Here is a 25,684-nt window from a genome sequence, read left to right on the forward strand (position 1 = left end):
GAAAGGTACTTTCAAATTGATGGGTTAAAAACACTGAACGGATTGTTTTCACATCTAGCCAACATATCTATCCGCATAACGTGGAAAAAAATCGATGTTTATGAGTTCAGTGTGTCTGAGTGGTTTGCCACATGGAGTCACTAAAAGCGTTTTGTCGTGTTTTGGAATCCCTCAATGGAATATCACGTTACGAGGCCCCGATAATAAGCATTAGAAGCAAGCCAAGTCATGGGATGGCATCGTAAAATCGCGGGCTTGACCTCATGTTTCGATTGTGTCGACTAATCCGTTTTCCCTATGGTGGCTGTCTGTACTTTTTCGTCGTAACATCTCCAATACTATCGATGTAACACTTGTATTCTGGCAGTTTTGACACCGTAGGGCGCCGAGAGGCTAACAGAGGTGGGTTCGATTCCTATATGGGAATTGGGAAATACACTTTGACTTTCCTCGCTTCACCAAGGTGTAAGAATGGGAACCTGACTTCGGTTGGGGAGGTATAGGGCGGTGGAAGGAAAGGGTTGGGCACAGTTGGTAACAACCAACTGACCCTGCCTCCAAAAAAAAAGGCTAAGGAACTACATTTGACTTTGTATCTTTTTTGGCATCTAGTATGAGCATATATCAGCATTGAATCATGAGGCGCCAGAGAAATATGTGTATCATTCTTATTATATTCTAAAATCTATATGCATGATTCTGCTTAAATGAAGCCCAGACGAACATTTCAATGACGCCCAGTTCATCTACCATGGTTTAGGGATGACCTCATAAGTTAAAGCATCAATAGCAGTCTGTTCATTTCGTTTATGTAAAGGCGAACTATATGTCAAAAAGGATCACAACGTAAATCAATATATTCTTGAAGTAGTTTTTGTGCACTTCCCCAGCTTAGCAAGCAGCACCCTCTCTCTGTTTTTATATCTATAACAAAGTGATAACACTTTGAAGGAGAATAGCTCTTTTGAACGTAACATTCGGAAAGTTCAATAAAAAGACTTGGGCGCGTTCCAAAGTTGGTGAGATAGCCGTGCGGCTTATGGACAACACGTTGTTACAACTGCTTCTAAAGTCCGCGGTCTTTTGCCAGAAGACTGTTTCTTTATAAATCCAGCACTCCACTCCCGTCGGACATGTACAACACTCTAATAGTGATACCCCCATTCTACTAGGGCGGCGACCGCGCCCCCTCTCACTGGACCCGCGACGCGTTTGCGACCTCGCTGCGTCCTAGATTGAATGTGAGTTAGCCTTGACTTTACATCGGGAATACCATGCAAAACGTCTTTTTTTATATATCGATGAACTGTGGTGTCAAATCGCGAGGTCGCAGCGAGGTCGCCAACGTGTCGCTGGTCCAGTGAGAGCCGGGGGGCTTACAGATTTTGTAGATAAATAAAATGAATCTCTATATGATTTGTGTGTTTTGTCGTGTTGTCAGACATGATTTTATAATTTGCATGATATTCCAATTATGAAATCAAGGGTTACACAAATCAAACGTAAACCCAGCTCTCACTGGACCCGCGACATGCTGGCGGCGTCGCTGCGTCCTAAACTGGATTTGTGTTACAATTGACGTTGCAATGGGAATATCATTCAAAACGTACAGGTATGACCAAAAAGACAACAAAACACACAAAGCTTTAAAAGTTTCGTTTTTTTGTCGATGGCATTCATTGAGTGCTTTGTCAATTCAACCGGTCGCAGCGACGCCGCCAGTGTGCCGCGGGTCGAGTGAGAGGGGGGGGGGGGCTTTAATCGCAGCGAAGACGTAGCGAGAGCGCCGTCTGTTGAATGTTGGCCTAACATCTTACAATCAATCACTACTACACTCTGAGCATCTTGTACCGCCCGTGCAGGCCTAGGGTTTAATGCCACGTCTATATCGTTAATAGCTACACATTTACTTCCTACACAGTCTACTACCGATAAAACAGGCCATAACCCTGCCTGTAATCCATTCTTTTGTCAAGAAAAGGGCGGCTTAGTATTTTATGACTTATCTTGACCGCTTGTTCATAGCCATTTCTATAGAACTGCACTGATTATTAAAGTCAGCCGGAGGCATAATTTCTGCCGGCAGGCCTTGTTATCCGCAACGGCTTTCATTCACTGGTGAAAAGCAATAAAGCCAGTGTGTATTTTACTACCCTTTCCCCATGATGGCATTTAAGTTTATTACCTTACTGACTACTGGTGGTTATCGCACTCTAGCATTTTTATTACTCGGGGAATAGCAATGGCTATACCGGTAATTACTTCGGGTGCACGAGGGCTTGTTGAAGTCAATTGTTTCGTTGATGGTTATATGGGAAGGTTAACTTTTGAAACAGCATAAGATACTTTTGCACTAACAGTAATTGAAATCACTCATTACGCAAACGTGGTACTGCCGTAACCACTGCTAATGCTACGGTCACATTTGTGGTGACCGACACAAATGTGACCGACCGGGCCCCGAAGCCACAAATTTGAGCTGGTAGACTTCCGGATGCCAGGGGTATGATCTCGGTGTTCTCATGATTAACTTACGGCTATTTGTTACCGGGTCCTAGGTTGATTTCAATTTCGACTTCAAATCATCCCGGGACCCGGCCGTGCCCAAAATTAGCCCGTTATCCATAGGGTGTCCCACGAGGCCACGTAGGGATCACACCTGAAAGTAAAAAAAGCCCGTAAACTACCCGGCGGGGCCCCTTTTTCTATAAATAAGCAATTGTAAACGAAGCATAAGGTTTTGACCATCATTGTTGTTTTCTCAGTCCCCCCAGTTGTTGAAGTGGGACCGTCCAATCCCTACGTCATCGGCCTGGGAAAAGCAGCTCTCCTGACGTGTACGGTGATGAACGCCAAGCCCAACATCTCTTCCCTCCACTGGAAAAAAGACGGCACCATCGTGGACAGCAACCTGATGAACACCAAGTTTAGCGGAGGCACCATGGCGTCGCCATCTTTGATGATACGTCACGTGACCCGAACTGACGCAGGCTTGTACACATGCGTGGCAGATCACGTGGTCAGACAAGAGAGAAGCAGTCTAAGATTATCAGTTTTGTGTAAGTCTCTATAGCTTCTTTGATATGAAACGAATGTTGTTGTTTTGAGCTTCTTGTTGACAAAATTATTATTTACCCTCTCCTCTTACAAATGGCCAGGGAATTCAACAATCTAACGTTAAAGGTTCTGGGTTCGAATGCCAAGCACGGCCCAATATTAATGTTGTGCCCTTGGAAAGGCACGTAACACCTATTTCTTCACTCGCCTCAAGTAAAATGAGTACCTAGCTTCGGTTAGGGACGTCCTCTCGGATGGGACGTAAAGCTGGAGATCCCTTGTTTGAAGAGAGCCACACATCCAGCACGTTAAAAATCCCACAACACTTATCAAATAGACTAGGAATTCTTTCCGGTTTGAGTTGTTGAAACCTTACAGTCCCATCTTACGCAGCTTGTACTTACATGTAACTGTACAAAACTGGTACTCTCCAAGCGGAGGTTTTGGGGGGAAATTCTGACCTTCTTACATTATCATATGCCCCACCAGTACTGAGGAGAGCTGACAAAAAACGGGGCATATGATAGAGAGTCATAGTCACAATTTTCCCCAACAACTTCTTCTTGGAGGAAAAAAACGGTGTGCTATGCCTAAAGCTAACTGGACTCGCGGTACACTGGCGGCGTCGCAGCGTGCTAAACTGGACTTGTGTTACCCATAACCTTTTAATGGGAATATCATTCAAAAGTTACAAGTATGACCAAAAGACAACAAAACACACCAAGCTTAAAAAGATTCGTTGTTATGTCGATGAAATTCTTGAGTGCTTTGTCAATTTGATCGGCCGCAGTGACGCCGCCGGCGTGCCGCGGGTCCAGTGAGAGGGGGGGGGGGGTCTAAGGTGGTTTACCAGTTTTGTGAAGCAAACAAAAACAAACCCCCTTGCCCCGTTGCCCCTGAACTTTCCATTCATTTCACGGGTCGTTAGTCATCTAAATACAAAAAATGTAATGAACCAAATCTAATGGGGGAGTATCGACTACAGAAACTCCCATTAACCTACATTGTCTTCCAATAAACCCCTGATTAAAATTCTACATGGCTTTAGAAACAAAACCACCCATTTATAACATAATATTGATTATTACGACGTCTAATCTATCAAAAATGTGCCTAATGGCTTGAGAATGTTCATAGTTTGATAATTATGCATAGAGGTTAATAAAAAATGTATTGTATATGAATGATAAACACAACGTCAGCAATACGTGAAATAACGATCAAGTGCAACACCAGATGGCATAAAAGGTCTTTGAACTTGAGTTTGAGGGAGCATTTAGGTCCAAAGAGTACGTACCCCAAAAATTAACGGCTGCATGAACGTGTGTTTATATCGGTGGGAAATACCCTTTTAGCCAGCCCAATTGTTCTCAAGCGTCAAACTGATGAAAGCTTGTTTGTAACTGAAGAAATTAGCAGGTAAAGTTCGGCAGCCGCGCGCGAGGTCGGACGTACACAGCCCGGTATTTTGGGTAATGCAGTCGTGCACTTACAGCTCGAAAGTGCCTTTTTGGGGGGGGGGGTGTACCTAAGTGCAGTTTGTAATTGCTATAAAAAGGGATTGCATATAATGAAACTGTCGGCAATTTTTTTACGTCATCTAGGGTAAATGTTCTCAACACAAAATGAATAACATTGGTGCATTTTCTCTAGCTTCATTACGAACGCGCCCATGTAAAACACGTATATTATAACATGTAAACCTATAGGGCGAAAAAACTCAATGTCATCAGACAGGTGCGGACGATGATATTGAGGTTAACCGATCGCATGCAGTGCGTCTGGTATTCTTCACATAAGTCACGGGGGAAATATATACGTCAAATGACGTATTAGCTTACGGAGATCATATTTTGGAACGTGCCATTGATTAACCTATTTGAGTGATCATAAATCAATGTGATGACATTTGTAACATGATCCGTGTCGATCCTCTGCCTTTTAGCGTCCTGTGGGCGACGAACCGTGGTTTGAATGATTTGTCTCGGCGACAACCAAAATTCCTGTTTAAAATACTATGAAGATTACCATTTTTTTTAGTTATCTTAACGTTGAAGGTTATGTTTTCGGTAGCGTTCGTGTGTGTGTGTGTGCGTGTGATGTGTGTGTGTGTGCGTGTGTGTGTGTGTGTGTATGTGTGTGTGTGTATCTGTCTGTCTGTCTGCCATCACGATAACTCGAGAATACCTGGGTAAATTGTTTTGATATTTGATATGTTGGTAGGTTGGTTGGTATCTCGACATGCTTAGATTTTCCCCCCTAGCGGCGTGTAATGATACTGCAAATTCCAGTTCTTGTATCTGGTATGAATATGATACGATCACCAAATTTAAGTAGTAGATATAATAGTTCTTGTGCACGGGAAGAAGTGGCCCCTACTAGGTTGTTCTGGAACTGCAGGGGCGTTTTTGTTATTTCACAAGGATAACACATGAAGAGGTTGAAGGATCGTCGTTTCTTGGTATGTAGGTACCTCTAGTTTAAAATACTGGCAGGGTTTAGACACGCGTTTTTGAGTCGACTTGGAGTCTGTGCACGGAGAACCTTAGGACACTCAAGAAGCGTTTTCTAGCAAGAAAACTCCACTTGAGCAGCCCAAAGATCCTCACACCCAGCCTCGAGTCGACTCCGGAAACTTGTGTGTATACCGGGCCACTGATTGCGGAGACAATGTTACTTTGGTTCCGTTATCACCCAATCAGCAGCTAGCCTTGAATAATAGAGCGGGTGTGGTGGAGTGATTGGATTACGAAAGGAGAAGCGTTTAAAGGAAGGACAACAAAGGTATCTAGACAGAGCCATTTCCCATCTCCAGACATCGAGACTTTTCTCTACATTAGAGTTGTTAAGTCGTCTTTGGAATACCGTGGTAAGATAAGCAAGGAAGACACACCACTTATGCATCATTCAGTTTAACTGTAAGCACTTTCACTGATCAACTCTTGCATGTTGAAGGTGAAGGCCCCTGAGACATAAACAAAACACGTTTGGACATTGTTGTGAAAACGACGGAGGCCTAATTGATCTGGACACATATAAAGCAGGGTCGATACAAGAACTATTTACAGGTCAGGGGCCTTGACCTTTGACCCGAGCATGCGCAGTTGGATTCGTGAAAGGGCGTGTAGAACGGTAAACATAAGGATGAATGTCTAAATTTCTGGAATTTTGTCTTCCTGTCCCAGGAATATTGTTTTCCTAATCCTGGAAATTCGTCTATCGATTTGTGGAATTTGGTGTTCCTATTCGTGGAATTTTGTCTTCCGATTTCTGGCATTTGGTATTTCGATTCCTGGAATTTGTTCTCCTTATTCCTGGAAATTGGTCTTTTGATTCCTGGAATTTGGTCTTTTGATTCCTGGAATTTAGTCTTCCTATTCCAGGAATTTGGTCTTTTGATTCCTTTAAATTGGTCTCCGATTCCTAAACAAATTTGGTCTTCCTATTACTGGAATTTGTTCTTCCGATTCCTGGAATTTGATCTTTCCAATCCTATAATTTGGTTTTCCGATTCCTGGAATTTGGTTTTCCAGAATCCAGGAAGGTCTTCTTTCAGATTCCTGGAACGTCGCTATCCTGATCCCGTCATGCCGTCGACTGTAGATTCCCGTGGAGGCAGTGACCCGTGACGGTCCTTTCTGCTGTTAATCAATCCGAAAAATATGTATATATCACTGCGTGTGCAATCGAATCATGCACGGCGACTGATGGGGACCTGTCATTTAAATATTTATGGTGTCGTGGGCCTCTTTTCAACCGCAGTGCAAATTTGGCAAATTATTAATGTGACGGGGTCGTGATGATGTCCCAGCCGGTACGTCATCACCGGGTGTGAAATTATTGACTGGGTCCTAACTTTTCTTATTGCCGGCGGCACCAGGACGTGAAGGGGCTTAGAAATGTTCTGCTTAGCCTGCGGGGATGAAATTAAATTACATTTCTCATTTCAGGCACAAGTAAATTTGATGGCACGCTAGCCCTTCGGCATTACAGTGATTATGGGCTCTCAGATGCATAATTCTAAGGTCTTTCACTGAAAACCTTTTGATTAATATTCCTCTTGTAGAGGCATGGTGATGATGATGATGTTGATGATGGTGATGATGATGATGACGATGATAGTGGTGATGGTGGTTGTGTTGACGGTGATGATGATAATGATGCTGATATTGATGATGATGATTATGATGATGATGGTGGTGGCGATGATGATGATGATGATTATGACGATTATGATGGTAATGATGATGATAATGTTGTTGATGAGGAGGTGGAGGTGGAGGATGGTGATGACGATGATGATGGTGGTGGTGATGATGATGATGATGATGATTATGACGATTATGATGGTAATGATGATGATAATGTTGTTGATGAGGAGGTGGAGGATGGTGATGACGATGATGATGATGATGATGGTGGTGGTGATGATGATGATGATGATGATGATGATGATTATGACGATTATAATGGTAATGATGATAATGTTGTTGAAGAGGAGGTGGAGGATGGTGATGACGATGACGATGATGATGATGATGACGATTGACGATTATAATGGTAATGATGCTAATGTTGTTGAAGAGGAGGTGGAGGATGGTGATGACGATGATGATGATGACGATGATGATGAATATGATCATGATCATGCTCTTAATGATTTGATGTATGATGATGATGTTAAACTTCCAGGTGGTATTGCAAAATCTCATAAAAGCAGGGAGGTTTTTTACCTGTCAGCTCCCTGCCGACTATTTGCCTTGTATCATCCCTTAGATGATATTGTGCAGTCCATATAAAGGTCGCGTTCACTTTTTATTACCCTTCATCAAAATCTCGCAAATTTCACCAAAACCTGTCACGTTTAGACGCCAATATTCATCCTGTAAAAAAATCACCCCAAACTCTAACCCTTCTGAGCCACTAACATTATCTACTAGCAGCTGTATAAGGAAAGGTGCGAACTTCTATTACTGTTAACTTAATTCATGGTACCCAATAACCCCGTGAGAGTCTTTACGTCCGTTTAAGATAATTGGACGTCGTTAGTGAGTAAAAACACGTACAATACAGGTCAGCCTGCGCGTTAAGAGGTCGACAGGTTGGCGGCGATGACGTTTATTGTCGCCGGGAGGACGGTTTATTGCTCCGCCGCTGATTGACAATCACAGCCGTACGGGAGTTGGTCTGTCATGCGGTGATACATATGGGACCTGCGTTCAAGGCGAGGGAGCTGTCGAATTTTCGTTTTGAGAGTCTAGGGACGGATCTCTAATGATGTGGTGGTTTTATTACAGTTTTGGGGGCAGTCTAGGTAACGATATGGAAGTGTTGGAACGTTCTACAGAGACATGCAACCTTGAGTAGGGTCGACCGGTCACGAACGTCGTGCGATGGTTGTACGATCGTAAAATAAGAGCATTCTTGGGTTAGTTGAGTCTAAGGATGGATCACTAATGATATAGTGTTTTATTACAGTTTTGGGGGCAGTCTAGGTAACGATATGGAAGTGTTGGAACGTTTTATAGAGACATACAACCTTGAGCACGGTCGCCAAAACGTCGTGCGATCTGAGGGCATTCTTGTGATAGCTGGGTATAGGGAAGGATCACTAAAGACGTGGTGGTATTATTACAATATTGGGGCAGTAGATGTAACGTTGAGTCTTTGAACGTTTTATAGAGACATACATCTTATGGAAAGGTCACAAAAACGTCGTGCGAAGGTCCTAAGATTGCAAACTGATTGCAGTCTTTGAATAGTTGAGTCTAGGGACGGATCACTAATGATGTGGTGATTTATTTCAGTTTTGAGGGCAGTTGTGGTAACGTTATGGAAGTGTTGAAACGTTTTATAGCGACATACAACCTTGACCACGGTCACAAAAACGTCGTAGGATCGTCGTACAATCGCAGACTGAGGCAATTCTTGTGATAGTTGTGTCTAGAGACGGATCACTAATGATGTGGTGGTTTATTACAGTTTTGGAAGTGTCGATGTAACGTTATAAAAGTGTTGGAACGATTTATAGAGACATACAACCTTGGGCACGGTAACAAACGTCGTATGATTGTCGTACGATCGTTAACTGGTGGCATTCTTGGGATAGTTGAGTCTAGGGACGGAGCACTAATGATGTGTCGACGTAACGTTATAAAAGTGTTGGAACGTTTTCTAGAGACATACAACCTTGAGCACGGTAACAAAAATGTCGTACGATCGTCGTAAGATCGCAAACTGAGAGCATTCTTGGGACAGTTGAGTCTAGGGACGGATCACTTATGATGTTTTGGTTTATTACAGTTTTGGGGCAGTCGGTGTAACGTTATGAAAGTGTTGGAACATTTATAGCGATATACAACCTTGACCACGGTCACAAAAACGTCGTAGGATCGTCGTACAATCGCAAACTGAGGCCGGCTTGCAATAGTTGAGTCTAGGGACGGATCACTAATGATGTGGTGGTTTGTTACAGTTTTGGGGCAGTCGATGTAACGTTATGAAAGTGTTGGTACGATTTATACTGACATACAGCCTTGAGCACGATCACAAACGTCGTACGATTGTCGTACAATCGTAAACTGTAAATTCCATCATAGCTTGGGATAGTTGAGTCTAGGGACAGATCACTAATGATGTCGAGGTTATCACAATACGGGGGCAGTCGAGCTAACGTTATGAAAGTATTGGAACGATTTATATAGCGACATACAAACTTGCGTACGGTCACAAACGTCGTACGATTGTCGGACAATCATAAACTGAAGGAATTCTTGAGATAATTAAGTCTAGGGACGGATCATAAATGATGTGGTGGTTATTACAATTTGGGGGCAGTCGAGGTAACGTTGAAAGTATTGGAACGATTTATGGAGACATACAACCTTGAGCACGGTCACCAACGTCGTACAATTGTCGTACAATCGTAAACAGAGGGCATTCGTGGCATAGTTGTGCATGTGTCTTGTAAAATCTAGCTGTCTTGTTACGGAAAAGTTGGTTTAGATCCTTGTAGACGTTTCTTTCTGTCACAGCCAGCTTCAAAAGCTACGGCATCAAATAGTACGACGACCTGGGACGCATATGACCGCATTGTTTCTGAGATGTGGACCTCTTTCTTCAAAGTATCAAATCTCCATCGAATAAACTAAGTATAGCAAAGAAAAACAAATCATTTTCAAAGGGACCATGTGCTTATTGATTGCTATATTTTAATTGTGTTTACGCCCACAATATGTGTGTGTGTGTGTGTGTGCGTGTGCATGCACCGTGACTGAGTGACATTTCTAAGTTTATTGTAGTTCACCTTGCCAACGGCTAGGATAATAACCTCACATTTTTGAAAATAAAAAGTTAAGAAAATAACCTCGCATCACCAGACAGTAACACAGACGTGATATAATGGACGACATCAAACTTACTAACTGTTGTAGGGGTTTGATTAACCCCTCAGTGCTTGGGCACGGGATCCAATCTGCCTAGGGAAACGCAATATTCTCTATGCACTACTAATGTACAGAATATATTACTGTTTTCAATAAGGCCATATTGATATTATTATATGGATGACATCCGAGTGCGCATCAATTTTCGTCCGTTTCCAAAACAAAAGAGTTTCGACCATACTGTAAATCATACAAAGCAGCTGCAAAATGAACTAATATATGCGGTAAATTGCAAAATGAAAATCGGAAAATGGGTACTTATGTCGTAGAATGAATGTGAAAGAACAAAATGAAGAATTTATTTCCCGGTGTGTTAAATCTTTTGTTCAACCTTCCTGACCACTAAGATTTCATAATGAAGGCAACTTTTTTTCCAAACTTTTTTAGTTGAGAACGCTCACATCAGTTTTGGGGTTCCCAGAGGATGTCATCCATATAATTCAATCAACATGTCCTAATATCTTGAGATAAACGAGGTTGCAGTGGGGGAAATTACCTAACTGATCTTTGGCATCATTACGTCTACAGCTCAAGATTTATCATTTTGATATTTGAGTTAGGCCCGGGCGTATATTACATCATATCAGCTCTCTGTAAAAGAGCTGAGTCAGTGAGTCCAACAAATCCCTAACCTTTTCGCTAAATGTAAAAGTTTCTCATGCAACAGGATATGCTTTGTAAAGTTATACAGTTTATTTCGTAACTTTTGTATGGTGAATCTCAGTAGGCCATAGCAAGTGAATTTTATGGATGACATTAAAAACAAATTTGATGCGATAGGGCTAAAAAAAGAAGATGGGTAAAAAAACAAGATGGCTAAGTTTTCAAAATAGACACCATAAACGTTGTAAAGCCCCCTTCTCACTGGACCCGTGGCACGCTGGCGGCGTCGCTGCGGCCAAACGAATTGACTTTTTAGCTTTGTGTGTTTTGTTGTCTTCGTGGCCATACTTGTCCGTTTTGAATTATATTTCCATTTTAAAGTCAATGGTAACACAAAACAAGTTTAAGTCCAGTGAGAGGGGGGCTTCAGTATGTGGATTATCTATGACTTATATTTGTCAAGTGCTAGGATAAGAAAGCTTTTAGAACTATACCCTTTGTACCGACTTTAAACCTTGCACAGACACGGAGTCTAGTACTTAGATGATTGACGTCGTAAAGTAAGTCCTTAATCTCTTTATCTATCTTACTAACACATCTTTACGTCATTTCCGGTACAGACCCTTCAGTATGTCCGACTCCGTGACGTCATCGCGGTCGGTAACAAATATTTACGTCATTTCCGTTACAGACCCTTCTGCCATCATCAGTATGTCCGACTCCGTGACGTCATCGCGGTCGGTAACACATATTTACGTCATTTCCGTTACAGACCCTTCGGCCATCATCAGTATGTCCGACTCTGTGACGTCATCCCTGTCGGACCGCGTCACTCTCCAGTGCGTGGCTGATGGTAACCCTCCGCCTAACATCACGTGGACGAAGAACGGGCTGAAGCTGAAGTCCCGGACCCACTCGCTGTCGTCCAGCGTACGGGCCAGCTCCATCGTCCTCCCGAAGGTGATGAAGAACGACTCCGGTACCTACCTGTGCGTGGCCACCAATGGCGTGGGAGAACACGACAAGAAGACGCTAGAGTTAACAATCAAACGTAAGCAACGTGTAAGTTTATAAATCACAAGAAATGTACTTACAGTAAGTATTTACATAATTGCCAAATATGTGTGTGTATGTAACACACCCTTTCCACTAGAGACTGCGACCGCGTTGCGACCACGTTGCGACCACGTTGCGATTGCGCTGCGACTGCTGAGCGACCAAAAGGTTGATAGTTCGCTGAACGAATTTCAGAGATGAAGAAAGAATCTTTTGAAGTTTTGTTTTGTTTGTTGTCTTTTAAATCATACTTTTACATCTCTTTGTAACACACCAGCCTTGCAGGCACGAGGCGCGGCAGCAGCAGCTGGTTATATTACAATGAACGACCTGTCACACTAAACCCTCTCACTGGACCCGCGGCGCGCTGTCGGCGTCGCTGGGCCCGATCGAATTGACAAAGCACTTAACGAATCCTTTTAAGCTTAGTGTGTTTTGTTGTCTTTTTGGTCATACAGGACTTGTACGTATTGAATGATATCCCCTCCCCCATTATATAGTCAAGGGTAACACAAATCCAGTTTAGGACACAGAAACGCCGCCAGCGTTTCCTTGGGTCCAGTGAGAGGGGGGCTTAACCGTTGTACATCAACCGCTGTAAACAAGCGTTGTTTACTGGCGCATCGTGCACTATATTTCAGTTGTAAAATCAAAGTTCATACAAATCTGATTTTGGGTACTGTATGGTTTCTCCGTGATCTCCATCTAGTAAAAATAGTGGGTCTAACCCCCCCCCCTCACTGGACCCGCGGCACACTGGCGGCGTCGCTGCGTCCTTAAGTAGATTTGTGTTACCCTTGACTTTATAATGGGATAATCATTCAAAACGTACAAGTATGACCAAAAGACAACAAAGCACACAAAACTTTAAAAGAGTCGTTTATTGTCGATGGAATTCGTTGAGTGCGTTATCAATTCGATCGGCCGCAGTGACGCTGCCAGCGTGCCGCGGGTCCAGTGAGAGGGGGGCTGAAGTGTACATGTAGGAGTAATTTGCAGTTTGAAGAACATTTTAACACGCCATGTCCTGCGGTACTATTTTTACCATCGTCTACCATATGTTGTGGACATACCGGCTACCCAACCTGACGCTGTTTATACCCATTTTATGTCTCACAATAAACCGGTGCTAAAACTAAAACCTGTTCAAGAGCCGTAACCCTTAAATGATGTCCTCGTAATATGGAGCGGTAAACGTCCTAATGACGACTAAGGGAAAAGAAAATAATAAGTTTGAAAGACATCATACAGACCATTAACCAGATAATGACATCTAATAAACTAGACAAAATCACTCTGGGACTAGTCATCCAAACTTGGGAAGCGTAGTTTACCCATACTCTTACCCCCAGACAACGATAAAACATACTATTTGGAGTAATACACGTAGATAAAGTCCTTTACCGATGTAATACTTATGGGCTTTTCAAGCTATTAATGTGCCGCTAGGGCAGATTTCGTTTTAGCGCTTCGCTTAAGCTAGACATATGGGGAAATTCGTAAAACGTGTAGTGAACATTGCTGACCCAGGAAATTTATGAGATTATCTTCTTCCTAAATCAGCTCCAATTTTATCATGTCTATTTTGAGCGAGGGGGTCTTTGTTTTCCGGCGGACTGAAAACTTAAAGGATTGATTTTTTTGAAGCACCGAGTCAAATTGATTTTGCCGATGCTCATACCTGTATTGAGGTCATGTCGCAGAAGCGCCATCTAACGACAAATCTCTGAATAGCACTTGTAAATGTTTAAACCGAGGTTACCCCAACGACTTTGTTTTGCTGTTACGTCCGTGTCTGCCAAAGTTTGTTGCTGACATGATGTCGTCACCCAACGTTATAATGTGATGAATTTAGGTTCTACCGACATTCAATGTCACAAATCTGTAAACAATCCGAGGGTCCTTCACATGTACATCGTATTACAGACAAGACCAGCAGAAAGCATATTAGGCGCGACCCCTTTCATAATTTTGTAGCATTGCACGCTTTGTACGTCGCATCCATCGTTTCATATGCCTGGAAAATAATGCATTTTTTTCAATTTTAAAGTATTCATTTTTCTATTAAAAGGCATCGGTATGTGTCTCCAACTTGTACAAGGAACAAGTGAGGGGTCGTATGTTGTAATCAACTATAACGTCAGGTGAACTGGATTCGAATGTTGTCATGTCACCGATCATATGTCCTTGAGAAAGGCACTTTACACGACGTTCCTCACGTGACATAGGTGTAGGAATTGGTACCTGACTTCGGTTGGGGAAGTAAAAGGCGGTGGAAGGAGGTGGATGGGCTCCGCCTACCAATATCATGACCTAGAGACAGTAGATAACGACAAAAGAAAGTCTATGGGAACACCTTCACCTTTTTTTTTATAACTGAAGGAACGAACTTCTTTTTTTTATATGTATTTCAGCGTCCGCTCTGATGGCCACGCTAAGCTGGAACACGATAGCGGTGATCATCGGTGCCACGGCGGGCGGCCTGTGGGTCGTGGTGTGTGTGGGCATCACCATGTACTTCATCAAGAGACGGCGGGAGAAGAAGGACAAGGAGAAGTACGCATTCTACTACAAGATGGGGCGGAAACAGGGAACGGACGAGATGGACATCAAAGACGGGCAGACTAATGATGGCCCACCAGGTAATATATAAATAAACATATAGCGTGCGTAGTCCAGTGGTTAGCGATCTTGCCTCTGGAACTAGAAGCCCCGGGTTCGATCCCGTGGGGTAGGGAATTTCCCGAGCAGCCTTCGTAACCCCTGCTTCTCCTAATGGGTCAGTGAAGTCATGCTTGTCTGGAGCATGCTTCTGACCTAGGGCGAAGAGATGCTGCTACAGTAAGAATTAGTTCAGTACTTTGATTAGTGGCCCCCTACGGACTTGCACTGAGCGAGTTCGTTAAAAAAAAAATCCCGACTGTCTTCTCTGTCACGACCAGTGGAAGATTAGCTCATCTGTTCATTGAGTTCATTTGAGCTTAACTAGTTAGAGATCACTTTTCTTTCCTTTTTACCGAAAATATGATAGATAATAAGAATATTAGAACATTATTTATAATAATAATAATGTTTTTTTACGCCAAAAATGGTTACTCAAGCAACTGGATAAGATTTTGGAACAGTCAGACGTTTCAGACAGCATCCGCTATTTCTCGTCAGTGACAAAGGAAAGATCTGACAGAACCAGGTTTTATACCAAAACTCTGAATAGATACGTTAATGAAGTGAAGATAATTTCAGATGGTTCATTAAGATAGTAAGTCAAGACAAGGTTATAGTCACTGACGAAAGATAGCGGATGCTGTCTGAAACGTCTGACTGTTTCAAAATCGTATCCAGTTGCTTGAGTAACTAATTTTTGGTGTATCTTATTACCTGGATGTCTAACCTTCATCAACGTAATAATGGTTTTTATTGGTCATGACTTACCCGTACAAAGGCAGCCTTTCTAGTGCTGAATTGGTGCAGGGTTACAATCACGTAATACACAGGGGCAACAGATACATATTTGCTCCACAGTTGCATTTTGTGGAACTGTCGCAAGGGTCTGGATTCAAACCCAAGACCACTTGGTTTTTCGCCACACGACCCCATCATGTTTATTGTTTGATGGTGCAATCTCCAACTACATGACAGCGCTAAAGAGGGCTGAGTTTCATGCTAAGGTTAAAAACATCACGTAAGAAATGATTAAGTTTAGCGTCATACAGATAGGACAATCACATTACGTACAAATAAGCTCTATAAAGGCAATTGACATAATTACCAATATCAGCAGTACATACTATATAGATGAATAAATAAATATTATATATCGTTACCTCCGTGAAAATTGAGGTATTGCTTTCGGAATGTGTGTTTGTTTGTCCTGGCGTGTGTCCGTAGTTATTAGAATATTGAAGAGTGACAGGGTGTGAGACGGAAGATGGTGTAACCGGAGACTGGCAGGATGGGACGGTTGGCTTGGCCCGGCTTTAGAGTTAATCCCGCATAAACAGAATTGGCTAAATGTTCACAATATTGAATGAAATAAGAAATTCACAAAGATTTCTTTCTCGGTTTAGATAAAAGAAAAGTTTTCCGTCGACTGAATACCTTTGTTAAATGCTGACATCAGTTTTAGTCTTTGAAGTCAATGCATTTGCCATAATATTGTTATGATACAATATGCAAGACTATCCATACGTTAGCATGAATATCTAGAGGAAATGTTCCCGTGGGACCCTAACCATTTTGGATATTGATTTTTCCAGGCTGCTATGTAGAATCTCGGTTACGGACATCATATATTTTCTATGAAGCTTTAACTAGTCTGCGAGTGTGCAACAATATCTATCTCTGCAACAATAAGATAATAAATTATTGACTTTCCGTTCCTATGTTATCTCAGGGAAGCCGCCGAAACCACCGACCGACCCCTACGCGGGAATCAATACGATCAGGAGACAGGCGGCAAAGAAAGGCAGGAACGCCGGTAAGTTCGATGCAAAAACGCTAGGTGTCGCTTTTATACAGTGTATCACGGATATGTATGCCGCCTAGCGGTAAAGGTTTGAAGTGAAATAGTGTTATAGGAGTAGCTTCCCAGATGCAATAAGAATGTACTGTTTCATACACTTAGTCTTTCTATAGACCACAGGAAGAGTAGTTTCTTATGTCTGAAGCTAAGCTCAACTGTATCTTTAAAAAAATGGACTTACCCGAATTTTCGACTGCCCAAATCTAGGAGAATTATAAACATCCTAATCTATATGCGTGTGTGCTAAACATGGAACAATTATTGTCAGACTGAGAACTGTCTATTACCATGGTGTTGGAGGTGTCATGATTGGTTTCCATAGTGATCCTGAAATTTCATAGAATGCTGAGCTTGTACGGTATTGGTCTATTTCTAATAATAAAGAATCCTGAGCTCCTATTGGTTACTCTAGGGAAGTGAATGGTCCTCTTGAGTTAGGGGTGAATGGTAGCAAACTCTCGGGGAGGAGTCCCAATAAGCCCTTGACGGCTCGAGATTGCGTAACACAGGCTATACACGGATCTAGATACCGTAAAAGAAACATACTAGTATCAAGGCGTTATATCCCTACTATATCCTAACAGCCTCTAAACCTGTCTCGTGTAATCAAGACAAATTCCTCGCTCTACTCCACGAGTTTCCAAGGAAGCGTTGTGGACGTACACTTCACGGTTTGTGGTAGACATAAGCCTTTCCTTCCCTTCTGCTCAAATTCACGGTTCATTTAGCTCTAACGAAAGATTCCGCGTGATCTCTGAGAGCAATTCAGACTGGGAAAAGCGATGACTCTCCGGTTGAAGTGGCCAGTAAGAGCGGTGATATAACGCCTGGTATAAGAGACGGAATCCTACACAAACCCATTCACACTGTTGGCCACATGTCATGTCGAGTTAGACCCCCATTCCACTTGACGGCGCTCTTGCTGCGATTTCGCTGCGACCTAAATTGGATGTGTAATCATTGACTAAACATTTGGAATATCATGCAGATTTTAAAAGGATGACTGAAAAGACAGCAAAGCACAAAAAGCGTAAAAAGATTAATTTTTTATCTATGAAATTCGTTGAGTGCTCATATTTCAGGTCGCAACGCCGTCGCAGCGATGTTGCCACCCTAGCGGAATGGGAGTATAACGACAGGCAGAACGTAATATTAGCAAAAGAAAAGAAGTCAAGTAAGACGGCAGTTGGAAAATGAACGGCACACCTCGTTTTACTTACTGCATATCTAACAAAACTTGATATAAATTGACGGTAATCTCATTCAGGATTGGTAAAATAGCGTTGTCATCTTTCTAAATTATCGCCAGCCATGTAAGTTTCACAGATTATACATTCAAGTTCGTCGCTACAATGTTTTCAGCAATTTCCCAATTTTACGCTTCCCTGCACGCATATGATCCAAGATGGCAGCTTCAATCAACTTTTCGAATGAAAAGGAACTACATCAAGATAGATGCAAATTCGTGAATAAAAGACCGGCTAAGAAATTTCAATCCTGTCAAAGGGGATAGAGCACCGTAACATTAATTCTTACAACGTGGGTATGGACCATAGCTTTTGGTTAGATTAGAATATCTATCTACACTTGACTCATGACATTGGCACAATAGAAAGCAGGTGCGCGGTTTAGACTGGGAATAATCAGTTATTTAAGGCATGTTGAAACCAAATCGCGGGTTCACAGCACTTTTTCGAAATTACTGCTTTTACTGCAACTTACATACATAACAGTTGAACTGATGCAAATCTCTGACAATTTTAAAGAACTAATCTACTTTATGAGAAACAGTAGATGCAATCAATCTAACAGTATATATGCTAATGCTCTAGAACAGTATGTGATAACAGTATTCTGCGTCAGTAATGTATTATACGTACAGTCTCGTTTTTGCATAGAGTTGTATATTAATTGGCCTATATAGGTAGATAGATAGAATATGGCATGTACTGGTATGAGCAGGCCTAGGGTATGATAATATCATAAAGAAAGAGTGATAAATGATTTAAAATCTGGAAGCGAAACAGGCGGTTTTTACCGTGCCTGGGTGCAACCAAGCATGCAGGGTACAATTTACATGCACGCAGGGCAGATTGGTCGTACTGAGTTATTGGAAGCAGGAATCTCCTCGTTTGACCTTGAACCCAAACTATCGCCCCTCCAATCGTTTTTCAAGTATAAAAACATTTCAATGCATGGATGCCCTGATCTTGACCTTACAGGCGCTTCAACGTCACCTACTCTGTTATTTCAATCATTCTTTTCTCAAGGTCACGGGTGTTGCCGCCCAAATGATGGCTGTGAAAATAACGTATGTGCGAGGTTCAATGGGGTGGGGTGTGGGGTGTGACACCCTAGTGATTAGGGATCGATATGTAAATAGTGGTAAACTGTGTAATAGCGAGTATTGCGGCTTGTAGCGATGAAAGGAGGGGCAAACGTTTGCAACGGTGGCATATTTTGCTCCAATATTTCTTTATTGGATATCACGGAGTATAAGTACCTGATGTCGTCTGGCGGTTTGTTTTAAACGCCATTTTCCTTAAAAACACGCAGAGCTTAATGTTTAAGAAATATCAGCTCCTCTACAAAGAAAAATGCTTGGTCTGTAACTTTTTCTACGTCTGTTTAAGGCCGCACGAGCATGCAGGAATTTCGTCCAATTTGTTCAAATCGACATTTTTCTTTAAAATTTGCGGACAGAGCCAAATTCTAGCCCATGGGAAGAAATATCAGCTCTTCTAAAAAGAGCAATGCATGGCCTGCAACTTTTTCTCCCGCCTGTTAAACGTGAAGCGATGTCGTCTAATTTGTTAAAATCGACCTTTGCCTCAAAAACGCGTGGGCGGAGCCAAAGGTTTAACCCATGGGAAGAAATATCAGATCCTCTACAAAGAACAATGCATGGTCTGCAACTTTTTCTTGTTAAACGCCGTGCGAGCATGTGGCAATGTCGTCCAATTTGTTCAAATCGACATTCTCCTTAACAACGCGCGGACAGAGCCAAATATTTAACCCATGAGAAGAAATATCAGCTTTTCCACAAAGAAAATGCATGCATGGTCTGTAACTTTTGTCCGCCTGTTTCACGCCGTGCGAGAATGCAGCAATGTCATCCAATTTGTTCAAATCGACATTCTCCTTAGAAACGCGCGGGCAGAGCCAAATGTTCAACACATGAGAAGAAATATCAGCTCTTGTACAAATAGAAATGCATGATACGTAACCTTTTCTCCGTCTGTTTAACGACGTACAAGCATTCAGGAGTGTCATCCAATTTGTTCAAATCGACATTTTTCTTAAAAATTCAAGGACAGAGATAAATGTTTAGCACATGGGAAGAAATATCAGCCCTTACATGGTCTGAAAGGTTTTCTCCGTCTGCTTAGCGTCATGCAAGCATACATTTTATACTGAGGTCTACGTTGAAGAATTGTGCTAGGATGACCTATTGTCGTTCACTTGATTTTGTCTCCTTCTAGTGTGTTCAACTTCAAAGACATACAGACTTAGCAAATTTTATCTTTAAGTGACTAAAGTGTTCTTTAAATAAAGCCCAATAAAATTGAGTCGACAATTTATAAGCGCTCGTGCAATAAGGAAGCAAAATACGCAGCACCGAATATAAATTGCACCACTTGCTACGAGTTTAAGATGTTTATCTTTCGCTATTCCTTGACGTAAACTTATTTCGAGACAGACATGACCACTGGTCGTACTTTCATGATTCCTCATCCCTCATAAGAACGGCTTTTTTAAATATTAGACTACACAAAGTGGACGACATTTGGCAGTGCACGAAATATAGTAACGCTTTCATACTTTGATAAAGGCAGTGCAACATTTGATAGAGTACTGCGGTATATTTTCGAAAACGACATTTGCGTCCGTTGAAATAAATGCGCAGTTCTCTAACTACGTTATGTTGTGGTACAGCTCCACTGTACGTAACCATAACCTTATCAGGACTTGCTCCCACCCATACATAACTTCAACTCAGATCTATCACTGTGCGAGCGAGCCCTATAGCCTAGATCAGATGAATGATAGCCCAGATAGGATCATAGGAGCACTCGATGAATAAAGGGAAACAAAGAGCTAAGCCCCTTGCTATAAGAAACTGCGAGAAAGTATCAACTAAGCTTGCAACTGCAATATTTGTGCTTTGTATCAGCCTTTTGCACAAACCCCGAAATGATTTCATTTACTCCGTGTACTGAATCTAATGTTTTCGGTGTGTGACTTTGTTTGAGTGTATGTCAGCAATTATTTGAGTGACAGCTTGGTGAGTGGGAAGATGGCCGCAAAGGTGGCAGGAAGTACGGTTCAGAGGTGGCTAAACTAGTCGTCAATCAGACATGACAGTCCAGACCATTGAAGAGGCATATTAACACCATCATCATCACCTTGCGTCCGGATTTTTTTTTTTTTTTACTACGGGGAGGTACACTCACAAATATTTTTCTAGTACTTTAACATGATATCAATTTTGAAAAAAGATAGCCCAAATGACGTTGATATTTACAGTCTAAGATAGGAAAGGTTTTTTATTCATCTGGCTATTCCACCCATCCCACACACACACATGCATATACCTCCCTCACAGTGTACTAACTTCCCTTGGTCGTCTATCCATCTACCTCTGCCATTTTGCGCACCATCTACTTTCTCTTCAAACCGTGCCAAAAGTTTGCACATTTCTACTGATGAACGATCTACCAACTGACACTTAATCTCCGAGCAAAACTGTACCCAATATCTCTCCTTGTTATCTTTTCTCAGCTGGATACATTTCTTATCAACGATAAGACGTAACTATGACAGGATGTAGAGAATGTTCTTATCTTATTATTCCACCTTTCGTGTGAGCTACTTAGCGGTGCACTTTGTCTTAAACAGGGCAGGCACTCAAGAAATCTTGCCCTCGTCGTGTGTAGAAAAACATAAATCAATGTCTAGATTTATTTTCCTGGCATCTCACATCTCGTGAATCAGAAAGTTAAGAAAGAGTATCACGAACGATCTCCCCTTGTTTATAGACATACTGTACGTGTATGAGGACACTACACCAGAGTAGACGCTATCTTTGTTGGTGTGTAATGGGAGATAGGAAGACGTTTTCTTGTGTTATCCATATTTTCTAGCATGTTATCAATATCACAAAATTCGTACCTGCGTATTTTTAACTTTTGCTCCCAAAATCAACTTTTTGTGTTTTTGATTTGTATTTTCGAAAGAGATTTCTTCAGATCAGAGGGGAAATCTGAAGTTGGCAATACCATATCAGCCACGCAATCATCAAATAATAGTTGTTTGTCTGCGTTAGTCTGATTGCTAAAAAGAAGACAAATACATAGGAGTAAGTTTCAAATCTCGTAGAAGAAATTCTCTGAGAAAAGCCAGATTTTCGAGGGTGAAACTTAAACTTAAAAATCCTTAGAGCGCCCCTCCCTCTTGGCAATACTTGCATCACATCGATCGAAATTTTTATCAGGTGTTGATGGCACTTTCCATTTTCCATTGTTCCTCGGGGAGCTCTTATATCCGTATTGTCTATTTTATCTTCCCTGAAACACAGACAGAAGATACGCCAAGGTGCTTTACCCTTATCGACCCACGGAAGACAACGAGTTGTGCTTGGAAGTTGATGACGTCATCGAGGTGCTGGAGGGGGAAGATGGCGGCTGGTGCCTGGGTTACCTGAGGGGCAGGATAGGCCTGTTCCCCTCCAACTACGCAACCTTCCTAACAGCCAGCGAAGGTATTTGTTAAAACCCCAATTCCAATAGGGCGGCGACCTCACCGCGACCTCTTTGCGTCCTCACTGCGACCTTACTGCGACCGCACTGCGACCAAGCAATTTGACATAAAGCCCCCCTCTCACTGGACCCGCGGCACGCTGTCGGCGTCACTGCGTCATAAATTGGATTTGTGTTACCCTTGACTTTATAATGGGAATATTATTCAAAACGTACAAGTATAAACAAAAAGACAACAAAACGCAAAAAGCTTAAAAAGATTCGTTTTTTGTCGATGAAATTCGTTGAGTGCGTTGTCAATTCGATCGGTCGCAGCGACGCTGCCAGCGTGCCGCTGGTCCAGTGAGAAGGAGGCTTAAGGTTCAACGAATTCCATAGATGAAAAACAAATGTGCTTGCCTTTTCAGTCATACTTTTACATTTTGCATGACATTCCAATTGTAAAATCAAGGGTTACAAAAATCAAATTTTGGTCGCAACGACGTCGCAGCGGGATCGCCGTCTAGTGAAATTGCGGCCCAAACGACGGAAGGGTAATAAACGGGGCAATATAACATGATCAGTACAAAAGTTACTACCTTGTTACGTGGGCACAGATAACTAATCAGCGTGTAAACGAGCTTCCTATAGGTAATATCTGACGTGTATACGTCGTTAAGATGAGGTCATTAAATGTGATGGTTATATGTAAACATGACACCCCGTCGACGTTTTATTAGTTTTCATATTTTGTTTGTTGCAGTTATCCATGCAATGGACATGACTTTGCATTGAGTTTCAAATACCTCACGGCTAAAAGACCTAGTATTTTTAACAGTAAATTTTGTTATGCAATCACATAGTACATCAACTTTTGTGATCTGTCTTATAACTCTATTTCACCAGGACGACGACCTCGCTGCGACCTGAAATATGACTGATCGCACAAATAATTTTAGAGATAAAGGACTGATATGTTTACGCTTTTCAGTCATACTTTTATATTTAACATATTTTACAAGTCCGGCAGAGCGATCGCCATCTAGTGGATTGGGGGAATTACTGATGTTTCATGTTGGTTTACAAAGTGTTTATAAGAATCCTTTTTTTGCTTTTAAAGTTTGTACAACTTATAAAAATTCCGTAGCATCGGCAAATCTTAACCCCCATTAACTTTGGGCCTATAGATACGTTCATTGACTTCTGAAAGAAAGAAACCTTGGTAGAACACAAATTGACAGGTCTAGTAGTAAAGAAAATATTTTTTTTTTTACTTTCCAAGTTTGTATAGCTTTAAAATTTCGCAACATTGGCAAATCTCAACCTCCATAAACTTTGGGCCTAGATGCGTTCATTGACTTACAAAATAGAGAAGCCTCGGTAGAACAAAAATTGACAGGTATATTGTTTATTTCCAAGTTCGTTCAGTTTTTAAAAATATTCAGCAACGTCGGCAAATCTTACCTCCAACTTAGGCCCTAGACGCGTTGACTTGTGAAAGAGAGAAAACCTTGGTAGAACGCAAATTGACAGGTCTAGTAGTTAAGAAAAGAATGTGACATCGTCTCCTCGAAGACACATCCCGGGGGCTTAACGCAGGTTACCGAAGACAAAAGATGAGCCAAAACCCCACCCTTATCTGCACTCGCACGCATACCTTTGGGGAAAAACGAATCTTGCGGCGTTCACCTTTTCAGATAATCAGAAGTGACAGACGGGCCTCAAATGGGACCTGTATGACTTATATCTATATATCTCATAACGTTCTTTAACGACCTCCTTCAAGGTGAGAAAAAACTCGTCAAAGGACAAGCCGAAAATCCCCCCATAATGAATATGATACGCTTGTTTGCCAGATCTCGATGAAGCGTAGAAAATTGTGGATTCCTCTCACGCAGAGCAAGACTAATAATAAGACTGCTAATACTAAAATCCTGAGATTATGTGCGATTTTACAAGAGATATTATGCTGAGTATGACGTTGAGCCTTCCTTAAGGACTCCCAGCTAGTACGTACACACAGCCGTACAAGGAATATAACAAATATGCCTGCCAAATCATGATGAATTCCTCTAACGAACCCAGCATATGAATTCTGGCAGAGAAATTTATATCGGATACAGATATTGATATTTATAACTTAAGAACTTTCGAAAGCCAACACCCCCCCTCCCCAACAACAGATTCTAATTTGGAAGGACTTCTTTTAAGACAATTTCGCCAGAGAATAGTTTAATTCCTGTTTGAATTATGGACTGACCTAATTCACTAATGTCATACATTAGAGACAATCACCCTGTAACAGTTGACTATGTGACGGACACCATTTTTCTTAAAGTGTTAAGCATTCAGAAAGAGAATGGTCGATTTCACACGTAATCAATAATTAACCTAGATAACCTGATTCACCATAACCGTTCAGGTAAATTGACAGGGTCAATTCCTGTAGCACTGACGGCTAACTGCCGTTTACACTCTTACCGTTCATAAAAGTGACAAAAAGACGGATTGAAATTTCCGTTTCTAGATTATATTTTCTTTGGGGTCGGAAACGGACCCGCAGGTAGCACCCGAGAAGCTGTCAGTGTTTCCTCGGCTCCATTCGTCATCCCTCCCGCCAATCGATGTGACACTCCCCCGGTACCGACTTCGGCCCATCGCCAATCATCGCGTCGTTACATCCTCATTGATTACAGGCGAGAAAAAATAACACCTGATCAACTTGTCAATGTCAGCGGGCAGGGAGAAAACAGATTTGTTTTATTTCAGTCACCGAGCTTGTTTATCGGGAAATCTCTCTTTCCTTTCGCGGTAGGGCACCGGGACACGAGTTTGACGAAGGCACGATTAAACTAATCAATCATGGCACGTTGCTCCGAATCCCATACAAGATCCTTTAAAACCCCTCCCGTAATTAAAGTACATGGCATGTACAGCTGATTTCTTTCCGTATGTACAGTGTAGGTGTCAATTTGATAGATCACTCCTGTGCATATAAACCACACAGAACACTACATACATTTCCGCCTTAAAGTACGACCGGGAAATCCTTACTTGAGTCTTACTAGTAACAGAAAAAAATCTTAACAAAAAAACTCTTTCATTAGTTCGACTTCAATTCAACTATTATCATAGTACAAATATTGTATAAAGACTAGTAAGTATGTTCATAATTCAAAAGATATGCACAAAAAATAGCTTTTGTCTTCAACTATCATCATAATAGAAATATTCTACAAAGACTAGTAAGTATGTTCATAATT

At 41.8% G+C, this 25,684-nt stretch overlaps 1 protein-coding gene across 2 annotated transcripts in view; it reads left to right on the forward strand.

Annotated features, from left to right (window-relative positions):
• The window catches only part of LOC136443726 (protein amalgam-like), a 44,172-nt gene that overhangs the window by 10,029 nt on the left and 8,459 nt on the right, over nucleotides 1-25,684 (forward strand). For both annotated transcript variants that reach the window (XM_066441075.1, XM_066441074.1), the window contains exons 3-7: nucleotides 2,766-3,059; nucleotides 11,878-12,156; nucleotides 14,576-14,803; nucleotides 16,555-16,638; nucleotides 22,262-22,444. In XM_066441075.1, coding sequence (XP_066297172.1) covers nucleotides 2,766-3,059; nucleotides 11,878-12,156; nucleotides 14,576-14,803; nucleotides 16,555-16,638; nucleotides 22,262-22,444 — 1,068 coding nt within the window. The remainder of the gene's footprint in view (nucleotides 1-2,765; nucleotides 3,060-11,877; nucleotides 12,157-14,575; nucleotides 14,804-16,554; nucleotides 16,639-22,261; nucleotides 22,445-25,684) is intronic.

This window comes from Branchiostoma lanceolatum, chromosome 10 (genome assembly GCF_035083965.1).
Source record: "Branchiostoma lanceolatum isolate klBraLanc5 chromosome 10, klBraLanc5.hap2, whole genome shotgun sequence".
Taxonomy (NCBI): Eukaryota; Metazoa; Chordata; class Leptocardii; order Amphioxiformes; family Branchiostomatidae; genus Branchiostoma; species Branchiostoma lanceolatum.